Source organism: Balaenoptera ricei, chromosome 3, assembly GCF_028023285.1.
Source record: "Balaenoptera ricei isolate mBalRic1 chromosome 3, mBalRic1.hap2, whole genome shotgun sequence".
In the NCBI taxonomy this organism is placed as follows: Eukaryota; Metazoa; Chordata; class Mammalia; order Artiodactyla; family Balaenopteridae; genus Balaenoptera; species Balaenoptera ricei.
In genome coordinates, this window is record NC_082641.1 from 175,167,539 (window position 1) to 175,181,398 (window position 13,860).

General features: G+C 47.7%; 1 protein-coding gene and 1 long non-coding RNA gene across 2 annotated transcripts in view; one reads left to right on the forward strand and one right to left on the reverse strand.

Moving 5' to 3' along the window:
• SLC44A2 (solute carrier family 44 member 2) overlaps positions 1-6,558 on the reverse strand; it is a 28,263-nt gene extending 21,705 nt beyond the window's left edge. The window contains exon 1 of the mRNA XM_059918435.1: positions 6,436-6,558. Within this exon, the coding sequence (XP_059774418.1) occupies positions 6,436-6,466 (31 nt within the window). The 5' untranslated portion in view covers positions 6,467-6,558. The remainder of the gene's footprint in view (positions 1-6,435) is intronic.
• Positions 6,225-9,282, forward strand: LOC132363070 (uncharacterized). The gene is made up of 3 exons (XR_009502542.1): positions 6,225-6,286; positions 7,488-7,600; positions 8,919-9,282. It is a non-coding gene; the product is annotated as an uncharacterized LOC132363070 (long non-coding RNA).
• Positions 9,283-13,860: the final 4,578 nt, after the last annotated feature.

Consider the following 13,860-nt stretch of genomic DNA (forward strand, 5'->3'; position numbering starts at 1 on the left):
GCCAGGACATCAAGTGCTACCCAGTCTGAGGCCTCTGGATACAGGCCAAGTCCCCAAGGCCTGCAATGGCCAAAGGCCTCGCCCATGCAGGCAGGCCAGCTCACCACTGCCTTCCCAGAAATCTCTGCCTGGGTAATGCGCATCCCAGCTGCCCAGAAAAACCCCTTTGACAAAAGGGTGGGGTAGGAAAGCTAGAAGTGATTCTACTGGCCACCATGATAGGACCAAAGACAGAGCACCTACTGTATGCCGGGCACCAAAGCAGATATTTCCTTCTAGGAATCCATTTTATCCTTTCAACGAGGCTCTGAGGGCAGATGGCACAATGAAGAAATGGAGGCACAGAGATGCTTTGTGACTTGTCTGAAATCACACAGCCGGCAGGAGCTGAGGTTTTGAACTCTGGTCCTGACACCATGCTCTTTTTTTTTTTTTCCAAAAATTTTTTCAATTTTTTTTTTGGCCACACTGCGAGGCTTGTGGGATCTTAGTTCCCTGACCAGGGATCGAACCCAGGCCCTCCCTTGGCAGTGAGAGCGCAGAGTCCTAACCACTGGAGTGCCAGGGAATTCCCTCAATTTTTATTTTATATTGGAGTATAGCTGATTAACAATGTTGTGTTAGTTTCAGATGTACAGCGGAGTGATTCCATTATATATATACACATATCTATTCTTTTTCAAATTCTTTTCCCATTTAGGTTATTACAGAGTATTGAGCAGAGTTCCCTGTGCTATACAGTATGTCCTTGTTGGCTATCTATACCATGCTCTTGAACTGTGTGCTCTGTGAATAACTCCGATTAACTAGGCATTTACTGTAGACCCAGCTCTGAGCTAAGTGCTATACCCACATGAGTTCACTGAACCCTTGAGGCAGCCCTGAGAGGGAGCTGATACTGTCATTAACCCCGTTTTCTGGATGGAGAAATTGAGGCTCAGATATGCAAAAGGTACAGATATGAAAGGTTCAGGGATACTAAAGGTCTCTGCTAGTACAGAGCTAGAAGAATGGAGCTGGAACTGGAACGGAGCCAATCCTGGGTTCCAGAACCTGGCTGAGAGTCAGAACTCTGCTTAACTTTTTTTGTAGATGTGTTCATTTATTTAGCACCTTGGTACAAGGCGATTCATGTCCCTTGACTAGTGCTATCACCTCTGGCCTGGTTTCCTGGCTTCTGCCATTGCACCCCAGAAAGGCCAGGGGGTACCTGTGAACCCCTGAGTCAGGCTAGGTCCCTCCTCTGCTCAGAACTCAATGACTCCCACCTCTCTCAGCACAGAAGCCCAGGGAATTCCCTGGCAGTCCAGTGGTCCAGTGGTTAGGACTCCACGCTTGCACTGCCCAGGTTCAATCCCTGGTTGGGGAACTAAGATTCTGTAAGCCACGTGGCACGGCCAAAAAAAAAAAAAAAAAGAACAGAAGCCCAAGTCCTCCCACGATCCACAAAGCCCTGTACACTCTGCCCCCACCTCCTCCCATTATACCCCCTTGATCTCTCCACTCCAGCCACACGCACCTCTTGGCTGCTCCTCAAACACACCAGACACGCTCCAGCCCCAGGGCCTTTGCACATGCCTTGCCCACCGCCTGAAACATTCTATACAGCTCCCTTTCTCACTCCTCTGGTCACCTCAGGATGACCTTCTCTGATCCTGTTTGAAATTTTAAACCCTGCTTCCAGGCCCTATAGATCACTCCTATCCCTCCTTCCTGCTAAACTTTTCTCCAGAGCACCTTCTCTGACATTGTGAGAATTTTCTCCATTCATCTTAGTATCTTGTCTGGGTTCCTTTCTACAATTTCAGCTTGACAAGTGCTGGGTCTCCAGGGTCTAGGACAGAACCTGGCACATGGTACCTGCACAATAAATGTTTGCTGAAGGAAGTTATGAATGAACTTGCTTATGTTAAGTAACCTGTATGCTTATCAAGATTAAAACAAAAAAACAACTTCAGGCAGAACAAGCCTTTGGACTAAGAAAAATCCCTCTCCCTCTCACCCCTGGCCCAGAGCCTTCACTTCCTCTCCCTGGGGGTATTCCTCTCACTGGTTTCCCTTCTAGATGCTGTCCACAGGGCACATACCTAGGCAGATTTCTAGATGGTTATCCCTCATCCCCCGTTTTGTTACGCACCCTGTTCCCCACTTTGCTATTTCACAAACTAACATAATTAGACATTGTTTTGCATCTGCAAGGTTCTTCATCTCACAAGGCAACATAGTAGCCCACGCTAGGAACAGTACCCTTTCTCATTAAACCAGCCTGAGGAGGCTTAAAAAAGATACAGATGCCACACATACACACAGAAATAAATAGTCTAAGCTCTGGAAAGAGTTTTCTTGGCTGTCTTACCTCTGGGGTGAGGACAGCTAGCTGAGGGTATGTGAAGGGTTCTTTCACTTGGAAAGCTAAAATCTTCTGTGCGGTTGAGGGCTTATTTTTAATTTTCAGCCCCTACCCCCAGCCCAGCAGAGAGAATATATTAATTTTGTTATAAAAAACTTTAAATTCTGTTTTAAAATAATCCTCCCTGGGAATGCCCTGGTGGTCCAGTGGTTAGGACTTGGCACTTTCACTACCGTGGCCCAGGTTCAATCCCTGGTGGGGGAACTAAGATCCCGCAAGCTGCGTGGTGTGGTCAAAATAATAATAATAATAATTATTATTATTCTCCCATTGGGGATTGACTGGGAAGGGGCCGGAAAGAACTTTCTGCAGTGATGAGAAGGTTCTTACCAGAGATCTGCAAATTTTTTCTAAGGGCCAGGCATTAAAAATTTTAAGCTTTCTGGTTCAAATGTCACCTCTATCACATATTCTTCTTCTAAGGACCCTTTAAAAATACAAGAGCCGTTCTTAGTCCATTGGCTTTACAAAAACAGGCCACAGTGCAACAATGTAATAACAATACCTTATACTACTGAGCTGTACCCTTAAAAATGGTTTAGATGGTAAATTTTATGTTATGTATTTTACCACAAAAATTTAAAAAAAAATATTAATAATGATAGGCCCTCCTTGGGCATGAGGGGATTCAGGAAGCTGGTAATATTTTTTACCTGATCTAGGTGCTGGTTACCTCATACATTTAGAATCTATGCCCTTTTACGTATGAATTTTCTACTTCAATAAAAACTTTAGGGAGTTCTCTGGTGGCCTAGTGGTTAGGATTTGGTGCTGTCACTTCCATGGCCCAGATTTGATCCCTGGTCGGGGAACTGAGATCCTGCAAGCTGCACGGCAGGGCCAAAATATATTAAATACATAAAATGAAATTTCATCTTAACAAAAATGTTTAAAATATTCCCCTTGATTGGTTCAATATAAGAGGGTCCACCCACAAATGCACAGCTTAATGCAACCATCAGCAAAGATTGAGGAGGGTTTCCAGGTGCTGATATGAGAAAGGGATCATCTCCGACATATATTAAGAAAAAGGAAAAAAAAGCAACACGATGTGAAACAAACACCTTTTCATTTGACAAATATTTGTTGAGCACCTACTATGTGCTATGTGCCAGGCACTGTGGATACACCTTCAAACCAAACAGACATGCCTTCTTGCCTCATGAAGCTAGTACTCTAGGGATTTGCTGACATTTTTGTAAAAGGGGAACAAAGCCACTAAATAAAGAATACGTATATAATTGCATGCAAAGGTCTAAGGCCTAGACTTTGTTTGGAAGAAAACACAAGATGTTGTAATACTGATGCATCCCAAGAAGGGAGTGTGATGTTGGGAGAGGGAGCAAGAGGGAGATTTTTCACGATAAAGCTTGTATCTTTTGTTTTTTGAAGCATGTGAATGTATTATCTCTTCCCCTGCAAAAAGTTACAATTAACAATACCCTCTTCCACAATATTTTTTAACAATTCAGATGCCAGAGCCCTACTGCTGGCTGAGTTGAACTCTCTAGCGAATGAGCCATGGAATCTGCTTTTAAAACAAGCACCATGACTTTTTTCCCAGTCCCCGAACCCCATCAGAGTCTATTGTTTTAGGTTCTAGAATCTTTTTCCATACTGCTCATGCCAAGAGTGGGCTGGGAAGGATGGCAGTGCCCCTTGCTGACATCCATCGGGGTCAAGAGCCATTTCCTGGTTTCCTCAGAGATGCTGCCTTCCTCTAGATATGGTGTCTGGTAGGGAAGGAGCTTTCTGTCCTGCCCAGTCTTGTCCAAGTATGTGCCTCAACAGATAGGGCTGCTTCTCCAGCAGCTCATGGAAAAATCCATGTCCCCAGTATCACCAGTCCCAGAGCCCTCCTGAGCACGTACAGCTTACCAGGCACTGTGCAAAACACTTCCCACCAGCCAGTACAGTCTGCCCAGCCCTACAGATGAGGATACAGAGTCTCAGAGAGGTCACCAACTCGCACATGGCCACACAGCTCGTATGTATCAGAACCAACCAGGATTTGAGCCTATGTCTGTCTGATATCACCCACTAAATTCACAGTGACTGATGGGAAGGCACTGGGGTACAGGGGAGGATTTGTGAGCCACTCTTTCCAAAGCACACTGTTCCCAAAGGAAATCTCGTTATCTGGCAGGGACTTCACAGGGCAGAGCAAGGGCCCTAGGTTTTTGGTTCTGATGAGAATGGACTACTTACAAACTAAGCAAGACACGCCACCACCCCCCGCCACCCACTCTGAGGATTCAAGCCATGTGGCCCCTCTGGAGGAGGTGAGGGCCTGGCTGCAAGACCCAGCTGAAGTCTCCATCTCACACTCACCGGCCTCACAGAGAGAAATAATTAAGCAACTGTGTGGTTTGTTGGCTGTTCCCTCTGCCACATTTTGCTTAAATCTTCCCATGGCTGGCTCAACCTCCAGCCCTTGGTCACCTAAAATAATCCCAGATGATCCTCCCCCCACCACACACACACACACACAAACCCCTACCTAAAATTACCTATTTATTCAAGAATTTTTCCACTCTGTTGACTGCTGTGTTCTCCATGTCTAGACAGTGCCTGAAGGATGCTCAATACATATTTGTCGATGGAATGTGCTTCTAGTGCCCAGCACAAGGTCTGTTGGGCACATAGGTCCCCTGTCTCCAGCGTGTTCCTGGCAAGACCATGCATGGCTGGCTCCCTTTGGCCAAATTCAAGGCTGGGTGAATCATATCATTGTCCACTCTGCCCCCAGGCTTGCCTCAGGGAGACCAAAGATCCCTCAGGTGCTGCCCACAGGCAGGCAGGACCCCAGGCAGAGAATCCCAGATCAGAGACAGCCAGCCACACCGAAGGGGCGCACAGCACGGGCAGCCACAGGGTCTGGAGCTTGGGCCAAAACCAAGAGCAAGGGGGCCCCTCAGGAGGTCTGGGCTGGCAGCTTCAAGCAGAGAGGGGAGAGGCTGTGCAGTTGCCAGGCTGTTGGCTGGGCTGGGCGGGGAGAGCCCAGCCTCCCCTATCTGTCTCTCTTTGCAGCCTCTGAAGGCCACAGTCCCTGGGGGGAGGGAGGCACAGCTCTAGCCAGCTCGTTTTTCTTGATTATTTTTGAGCGGTTTCCGGCCCCCTCCCCAAGGCCCTTCGGTCTCACAGTTTCCAGGAAGTTTCAGACACACAAGGAGGGGTGGCAGAGCCCCTTTAGCCCAAGGCAGTGCCACATGGGCTGTATGCCCACCTGAGCCCTGGGGACCCAAAATGAAGGAGAAAAGAGAAACTGAGGACCGCACACCCCTCCGGAGAACCCTGGGAAGGGAAGCTCTGCAGGGCGTGGGTGGGGAGGAAGCCTCATCTTTGCCCCATCCCATAGGCCCAGAGGCGAAGGCCGCCCTCAGAGGTTCGCGGGAGGGGGTCCCTGTCGCTGGGACCCCTCGAAATGGGAGCGAGCACCCCCGGCTCCTTGCACAGGGCGGGGAAAGTTTCTCAGTTGTTTCCTGTTTCCTTCCTGTCCCTTCGCCGGTGGTGCCCTTGTTTCCGCCCTTCCCAGACGGCGGGCGAGACCCGATCGCCTCCCACCCCAGCATTGGGTCTGCCCAGTCTTGCCTCAGTTTCCCCATCTGGCCGAAAGCCCGGGACTGCTACCTCTAGGGGGATGTGAGCAAGAGGAAGAAGTGGGCAAAGGGAATTGGAAGGGGAGGATTTGGGGAGGTTGGGGCCCTGGTCCTTTTCCGAGCCCCGGTAGCCGTGCCTCCCCTCCCCCGCCCTGCATCGAGCCGCCCAGATAACGGGACCTCCCCGGGCGGAGCATGCGCCGTGTGTCCCGGCCCATCAGCCGGAGGGGGAGCAGGGGATCCCGAGAGCGGATGCAGGGCGACCTGGCGGGAGCAGGTGGGTGTGGGCGCGGCGCAGAGCGGTATGCAAGGCCGGGAAGCAGGAGGCCCCCAGCTGCAGCGCGGGTGTTTAAGATCTCGGATGTTTCCCCCCACCAAGGCCCCCGAACTCAGCAGAGGCGGATGCGGGCCAGAGGCGGCTCCTACCGTAGGCTCCGTCCTTCCGCTCGTCCACCATGGCCGCGGCGGGCGGGGAGGGGAGTCTGAGCCAGCGCGACCCCAGCCCGGCAGGGCGAGAGGCTCCGCGGGCTGCAGCGCCCCGCCCCGGACCCGGGCCCGCCCCTCCCACCTGGTCATCCTCTCGCGACCCCACCAATGGGAGTCCCGAGCGGGTGGGGGCGGGACTCAGGGGCGGGGTCGGGCTCGGGAAGGGGTGGAGCCCCAACCTTTGTTTCCTATCTGGGCTCTGGAGAGACCCTCTAGGTTCGTTTAGTGGGCAAGGAGCAGTCGTCATTCATTCGATCATCTATCCATCCACTCATTCGCCAGATAGATATTGAGTGTCGACTGTGTGCCAGTGAACAGACAAAAAGATGCTCTTTTTCATTCATCAGATTGGCAAGAATTTTAGAGTTCGGTAACATCAAGCGGGGTGAGCTGATGCTGTGGGTCAGAATGTTCTCTGGCAGAAAGATTAAATCCAAACCGTGTTCACCCTATACTATTCCTCTCTGCCACTGATCCTGGAGAAACCATATGCACGGCGAGTACGTGCCAAAAGGTGTTACCTGCAGTTTTGAGAGTTCTTGTAAAAAATGGTGGAGAACATGTATGTCCACCAATTGAGGGGTGCATACAACACAATACAACAGAAGAGAACACCATACAATGGATGAGAAGAATGAAGTCATCAGGGAAATGCAAATTAAAACTTGGTAATAACACCACTACATACCCACTGGAATAGCTAACTCAGAATACTGAGGGTACCAAGTGTTAGTGAGTATCTGGACCAAATGGGGCTCTCCTACACTGCTGGTGGGAATGTAAAATGGTACAACTACTTGGAAAAAAGATCTGGTAGTTTCTTATAAACGGGTATCAACCATATGACCCAGACATTCTACTCCTAAGTATTTACCCAAGAAAAATAAAACCAAAACCACTAAAAAAAGAAAGAATAGAAAAGAAACCCGCAAAGATGTGTATGCAAATGTTCATAGCAGCTCTATAATAGCTTTATTCATAATGGCTCCTAGCTTGAAGCAACCCAAGTGTCCAGTGTCCATCAATGGGTGAATGGTTCGTCAAACTATGGTCCATCCATACCATGGAATACTCCTCGGCAAGAAGAAGGAATGAACTATTATTGGTAAGTGCCACAGCATGGATGAATCTTAAAAAAAAAAAAAAAAAAGACGTTATGCCCAGTGAAAAAGGCCAGAGACTTTGATATGAAGTTCTGGAACAGGCATAGCTAATCAACCTATGGAACATGGATCAGAGGTGGCCTTTGCTGTTGGTAGTGATTGGCAGGAAAGGCCATAGGGTGACTTCCTGGGGGGGCAGAAACGAGACTGTGGTTAAACAGATGGGTTCAGTTTGTCACAGTTACTTGACTTCTGCCCTTTCTTAATATATGTTACATTTTAAAAGTGGGAACTGGACTTCCCTGGTGGCTCAGTCGTTAAGAATCCACCTGCCAATGCAGGGGACACAGGTTCGAGCCCTGGTCTGGGAAGATCCCACATGCCGCGGAGCAACTAAGCCCGTGGGCCACAACTACTGAGCCTGTGCTCTAGAGCCCGTGAGCCACAACTACTGAGCCCGTGTGCCAGAATTACTGAGGCCTGTGCGCCTAGAGCCCGTGCTCTGCAACAAGAGAAGCCCACACACTGCAACAAATAGTATTCCCCTGCAACTAGAGAAAGCCTGCGCACAGCAATGAAGACCAAATGCAGCCAAAAATAAATAAATAAATATTTAAAAAACTTTAAAAAAAAAAAATAAAATAAAATAAAAGTGGGAACTATCTTAATAGTTTAAGAAAGAAGGAGGCGGCCCTGCAGGTTAGTACAAGAGTAAATGTTTATAGGGAGATTAGTCAGCATCAGGCGAGGTATTAAGTGCTTTTCATTAAATCTTTATCATCTTTTTCCCGTTGGGGAAAATGACACAGGGAGATTAAGCAATTATATTAAGTGTTCTGTGTTACTCCTTGCAACCATTTTCCAGCTGCAGAAAGTGACACAGAGAGGGTAACTAATTTACCCACAAACACACAGTTAGTGAGCACTGAGCTGAACAAGAATTTGAACCCGTGAAGGCTAACTTCACATTCCACATACACTCCACACCCCTCAGCCATAACCCTGCAGAGTAGCTCAGCTAGGCTTTCAGGTCCTATTGGTGAGTAAAAATAGCAAGTTGTTTTTAGTCGGTTAGGTTTGGTATGAGAAGGAGAAAGAGAGAGAGAGATACATCAAACAGACACACACGCACACATCTGCACATAACAGAAAAAGATTTCAACTTTATAGGGGATGTCAGAAGGACCGGGATGGGGGAGGGGAGGCAAAGGGGACTTTTTCCTAATCTATCATGTTCTATCTATCTTTCTCTCCGTCTCTTTAGTGGAAGAAAGTATTCAAGGGTTTCTTGGGTAACGAAAACTCTATTTCAAAAAACAGATTCCGGGGCTTCCCTGGTGGCGCAGTGGTTAACAATCTGCCTGCCAATGCAGTGCACACGGGTTCGAGCCCTGGTCCGGAAAGATCCCACATGCTGCGGAGCAACTAAGCCCGTGCGCCACAACTACTGAGCCTGCGCTCCAGAGCCCGCGAGCCACAACTGCTGAAGCCTGGGCGCCTAGAGCCCGTGCTCTGCAACAAGAGAAGCCACCGCAATGAGAAGCCCACTCACCACAACTAGAGAAAGCCCGCACACAGCAACAAAGACCCAACGCAGCCAAAAATAAATAAATAAAATTAAATTTAAAAAAACCAAAAAATAGATTCCGTGGGAATCCCCTGGCGGTCCAGTGGTGAGGACTCTGCCTTTGCACTGCAGGGGGCGAAGTTTCGATCCCTGGTTGGAGAACTAAGACCCCACATGCCGCGCGGGATGGAGGGAGGGGGATGGGAAGTTATTGCTTACTGGGGACAGAGTTTCCGTTTCAAAAGAGAACAAGAGTTCAGGAAATGGGTGGCAGTGTTGGTTGTACAACAATGTGAATGTACTTAATGCTACTGGACTGGACACTTAACATGGATAAAATGGCAGATTTTATGTGGTAAATATATATTATAGCACAATAAAAGTTTTAAAATAGCTTTTTAAAAATATGGTGCAACACAGTTGTGATGGGGGCACGGGAGACTTGGGAAAGCAAAGAGGAGGGATCTGACCTAGACAGGGGGTAGGAGGTCAGAAAGGGCTTCTGAAGAGGAGGCCTGAGAGCTGAGTGAGAACCAGGTGGAGAAAGCACGAAGGGCAGGCATCGTGCACTAAGTGGTCATGTACCAGAGGAAGAAGAGAAAGAGAGAGGGGAACTGAAATTAGGGACATCAGTGTGTCTGAGACAATGGGTTCAAGCGTGCCTCCTGGGAGAGGTCATCAGGGGTCAAACTTTGCCAAGTAGGGCAGCTTGAGGGCAATGGGGAGCCCTGGGTGATGTGAGGGTGAGGGAGAGCCATAGGAGCTGTGAGTTTCAGGGAGATGCCTTTAGTGGTGTGGAGAAGAGATTAAGGGGGTTGTCTAGAGGCAAGGTCCCTGTAGGCATCTAGGAGGAACTGGGGCAGGGCCTCAGCCTCTAGGGACGGGGGAGGTTGCAGCTGCAGTGGGGCAGCTGGGCACACAGAGCTGCTCTGTTCTCTGATCCCACTGAAGCTTTTGGGCTCATGAATTTTTCAGCCAAACAGACCTTGAGTTTCAGATTCCAGGGCGCTGGGCCCAGGCTTTTAGGTTCTGTTTACTGCCTGAAAACATCTGAGGGCCCCAGGAGAAGGGCCCTTGCAATGTTCAATGATGCTGGGGTTGGGGCGAGGGTCTGGCAATGTCCTCAATCCACCCAGTTTACCTTCTGAGCAAGGGGCTGGTCGAGGCATGAAGGACACCCCTCTTTTGGGCAGAGGCAACCTAAAACCTTGGGCTTTGCAGGGCTAGAATTTCCAGCTCTGCCTCCGCTGGCTGGGTGATTTTTGTACAAATCATTCACTCTTTCTGAGCCTCAGTTTTCCTATCTGTCAAATGGAGATAACAGGTTTCCTAACTCAGAACATTGTCTCCCACATGGGAGACTTTTAGGGGAGCCCCTGAGCGTTGTGAGCACCAAATAGGGGTTAGCTATTGTTAGTAACAATAATGCTTGTATCCTGTAATGAGACAGAAGAGGGCTGGGACCCAGGTCTCAAACTCCACAACTCAGGTTCAAATTCTGGCTCAATTGCTGTGTGGTCTTGGGCAAGTGGCTTCACCCCTCTGTGCTTCTGTTTCTTTCTCTGTACGAGGACATGAAGATAAGTGCTCAGTGAATGATGTTAGAGGCAATGGGTGGCTCTGATAGCTGCTGTCCTCTCTCCTTCCTTCCTCAAGTCCCCTGTGGGGACGCCCATCCCCCTTTCAGGGGCTGATAAAGACCTGGGGCTGGGTTTGGGGAAGGAGGGACTAAGCATGGGAGAGCTGAGTGTCTCCCCCTATAGGCCCTGCAGGACCCTCCCTCCCTCTGTGAAGCACGATCATTCTCAGGCAGGCTGAGATTTATTTTCCCTTTCCTTTCCCCTCCCCACTACAAACTTCCCTGCCAACAATCTTGGGGTGGAACCCAGGGTCCACAGTAGCTGATGAGCTGGGAGGGGAGGTGCTGTGCCAGGCATTGAGTTATGCCTAGTAACTCAGTGATGGAGCCTGAGGAGACAGCAACCACGACTTTCATACCCATTTAACAGAAGGGGAGACTGAGGCACAAAAGGTGCCATCACTAGCCCAATGCCTTACAGCTGTGGTGGAGTCAGGATTCAAACCCAGCACCTGTATCCTTAACTGCCATACACTAAATAATAATAATAATAGCAAATAATAGTAACATTATTGAGCATCGGCTCCGTCCCAGGCACAGTTCCAAGCATCGTGTTGCATGTCATAACTCAGTTGAGCTGCACTGTAACCTCATTAGGAAAGAGCAGTGGGTTTTTTTACTGTGTTTTTTTGTGTTTGTTTTTATTTTGTTCTGTTTTTTTTTTCCTTTTTTCCTTTTTTTCTTTTTTTCATTTTGCAAGGTTTTTAAAAAAATTTTATTGGTGTATAGTTGATTTACAATGTTGTGTTAGTTTCAGGTATACAGCAAAGTGATTCAGTTATACATATGCATATATTCATTCTTTTTCAGATTCATTTCTCATATAGGTTATCACAGAATATTGAGTAGACTTCCCCGTGCTATACAGTAGGTCCTTGTTGGTTATCTACCTTATTATATATAGTAGTGTGTGTATGTAATCCCAAGTTCCTGATTGATCCCTCCCTAGTTTTTCTCTTTTTTATTTTATTTGTGTGTGTGTTTTAATTGAAGTATAGTTGATTTACAATATCATATTAGTTTAAGGTGTACAGCATAGTGATTCAGTTATACTATATATATATACACACATACACATTATTCTTCAGATTCTTTTCCCTTATAGGTTACTACATAATATTGAATATATTCTCTGTGTTATACAGTAGGTCCTTGTTGGTTATAGAAAAGTGCAGTTTTAACTGTATTTCACAGATGTGCAAACCGAGATCCAGGGAGGGGAAGCCAGGTGCCCGAGGCCATACAGCTGGCTGCTTGCATACCCAAGACTTGAGCCCAAGCAGTAGGGTCCAGAGCCCATGCACTCAACCAGCACACACACGAACAACAACAGAAACAATACTACTACCAGCTTTGTGCCAGGCTCTGCAGTGGGACTTTCTCTTGGGTTGCCCCTGCTCTGAAGATCACGGTGGAAATTCAGGGTTGGGAAGCCCATGAACCTCAACACAGTTAAGGGATCAGCAAATAGTCCCTGGCAATAATGGGATCTCATCACATCAACATTTACCCTCAGGACTTTCTCAAATGTCAGCTCCTTCTCTGATCTCCCTGCCTCACAGCCCCACATTTATTCTCCAACACACACACACACACACACACACACACACACACACACACACCCCAACTCCCTCCCTGCCTTCAGGGCTCCCACCTTTATCAGGGATTTTTTTTTTTTTTTCTGCCAGCCTCACAGCTTGTGGGATCCTAGTTCCCTGACCAAGGATGGAACCTGGGCCCTCACCAGTGAAAGCATGAAGTCCTAACCACTGGACTTCCAGGGAATTCCCCAATTAAAAAAAAAAAAAAAAAAAAAGAGTAACATTAGAGTGTCCGTCAAAAGATGAATGGATAAAGAAGATGTAGTATATATACACAATGGACTACTACTCAGCTGTAAAAAAGAACAAAATTTTGCTATTTGCAGCAACATGGATGGACTTGGAGGGCATTATGTTAAGTGGAATAAGTCAGACAGAGAATGACAAATACTGTATTATATCACTTATATGTGGAATCTAAAAAATACGACAAACCAGTGAATACAACAAAAAAGAACCAGACTCACAGATATAGAGGATAAACTAATGGTTACCAGTGGCAGGGGGAGGGGCAATATAGGGATGGGGGTGAGGCACAAACTATTAGGTGTAAGATAGGCTACAGCATGTATTGTACAACACGGGGAATATAGCCAATATTTTGTAACAATTGCAAATGGAGTGTGACCTTTAAAAACGGTATACAAATTTTTTTAAATTAAAAAAAATTTTAAAGAATAACATTAAGAATAACAATAAGGGACTTCCCTGGGTGGCGCAGTGGTTAAGAATCTGCCTGCCAACACAGGGGACCTGGGTTCGATCCCTGGTCTGGGAGGATCCCACGTGCCACGGAGCTACTGAGCCCGTGTGCCGCAATTACTGAGCCTACGTTCTAGAGCCCGCGAGCCACGACTGCTGAGCCCGTGTGCCTAAAGCCCGTGCTCCGCAGCAAGAGAAGCCACCGCAATGAGAAGCCTGCGCACCGCAGCGAGGAGTGGCCCCCACTCGCCGCAGCTAGAGAGAGCCTGTGTGTAGCAATGAAGACCCAACGCAGCCAAAAAAAAAAAAAAAAAAAAAAAAAAAGAATAACAATAAAAGCAGCTACTTGGGGAATTCCCTGGCGGTCCAGTGATTAAGGCTCTGCGCTTCAAGAGTAGCCCCCGCTCACCACAACTAGAGAAAGCCCGCGTGCAGCAACAAAGACCCAACGCAGCCAAAAATAAATTAAAATAAAATAAATTAAAAAAAGACTCTGAGCTTCCATGGCAGGGGCCACTTGTTTGATCCCTGGTCGGGGAACTAAGATCCTACATGGCTGTGGCCAAAAAAAAAAAAAAAAAAAAAGGCAGCTACATTTGTCCTGCTAAGAGTGTAACTCACAGTTCCTGTCATTGAGTGAAAGAATAAATTATTTAGTAAATATTTATGGTATTAATTAATTAATTAGACACATATTGAGCACCCAGCACTGGGCCCTGGGGACACAGACATGAAAAGGACAAAGTCCCTGCT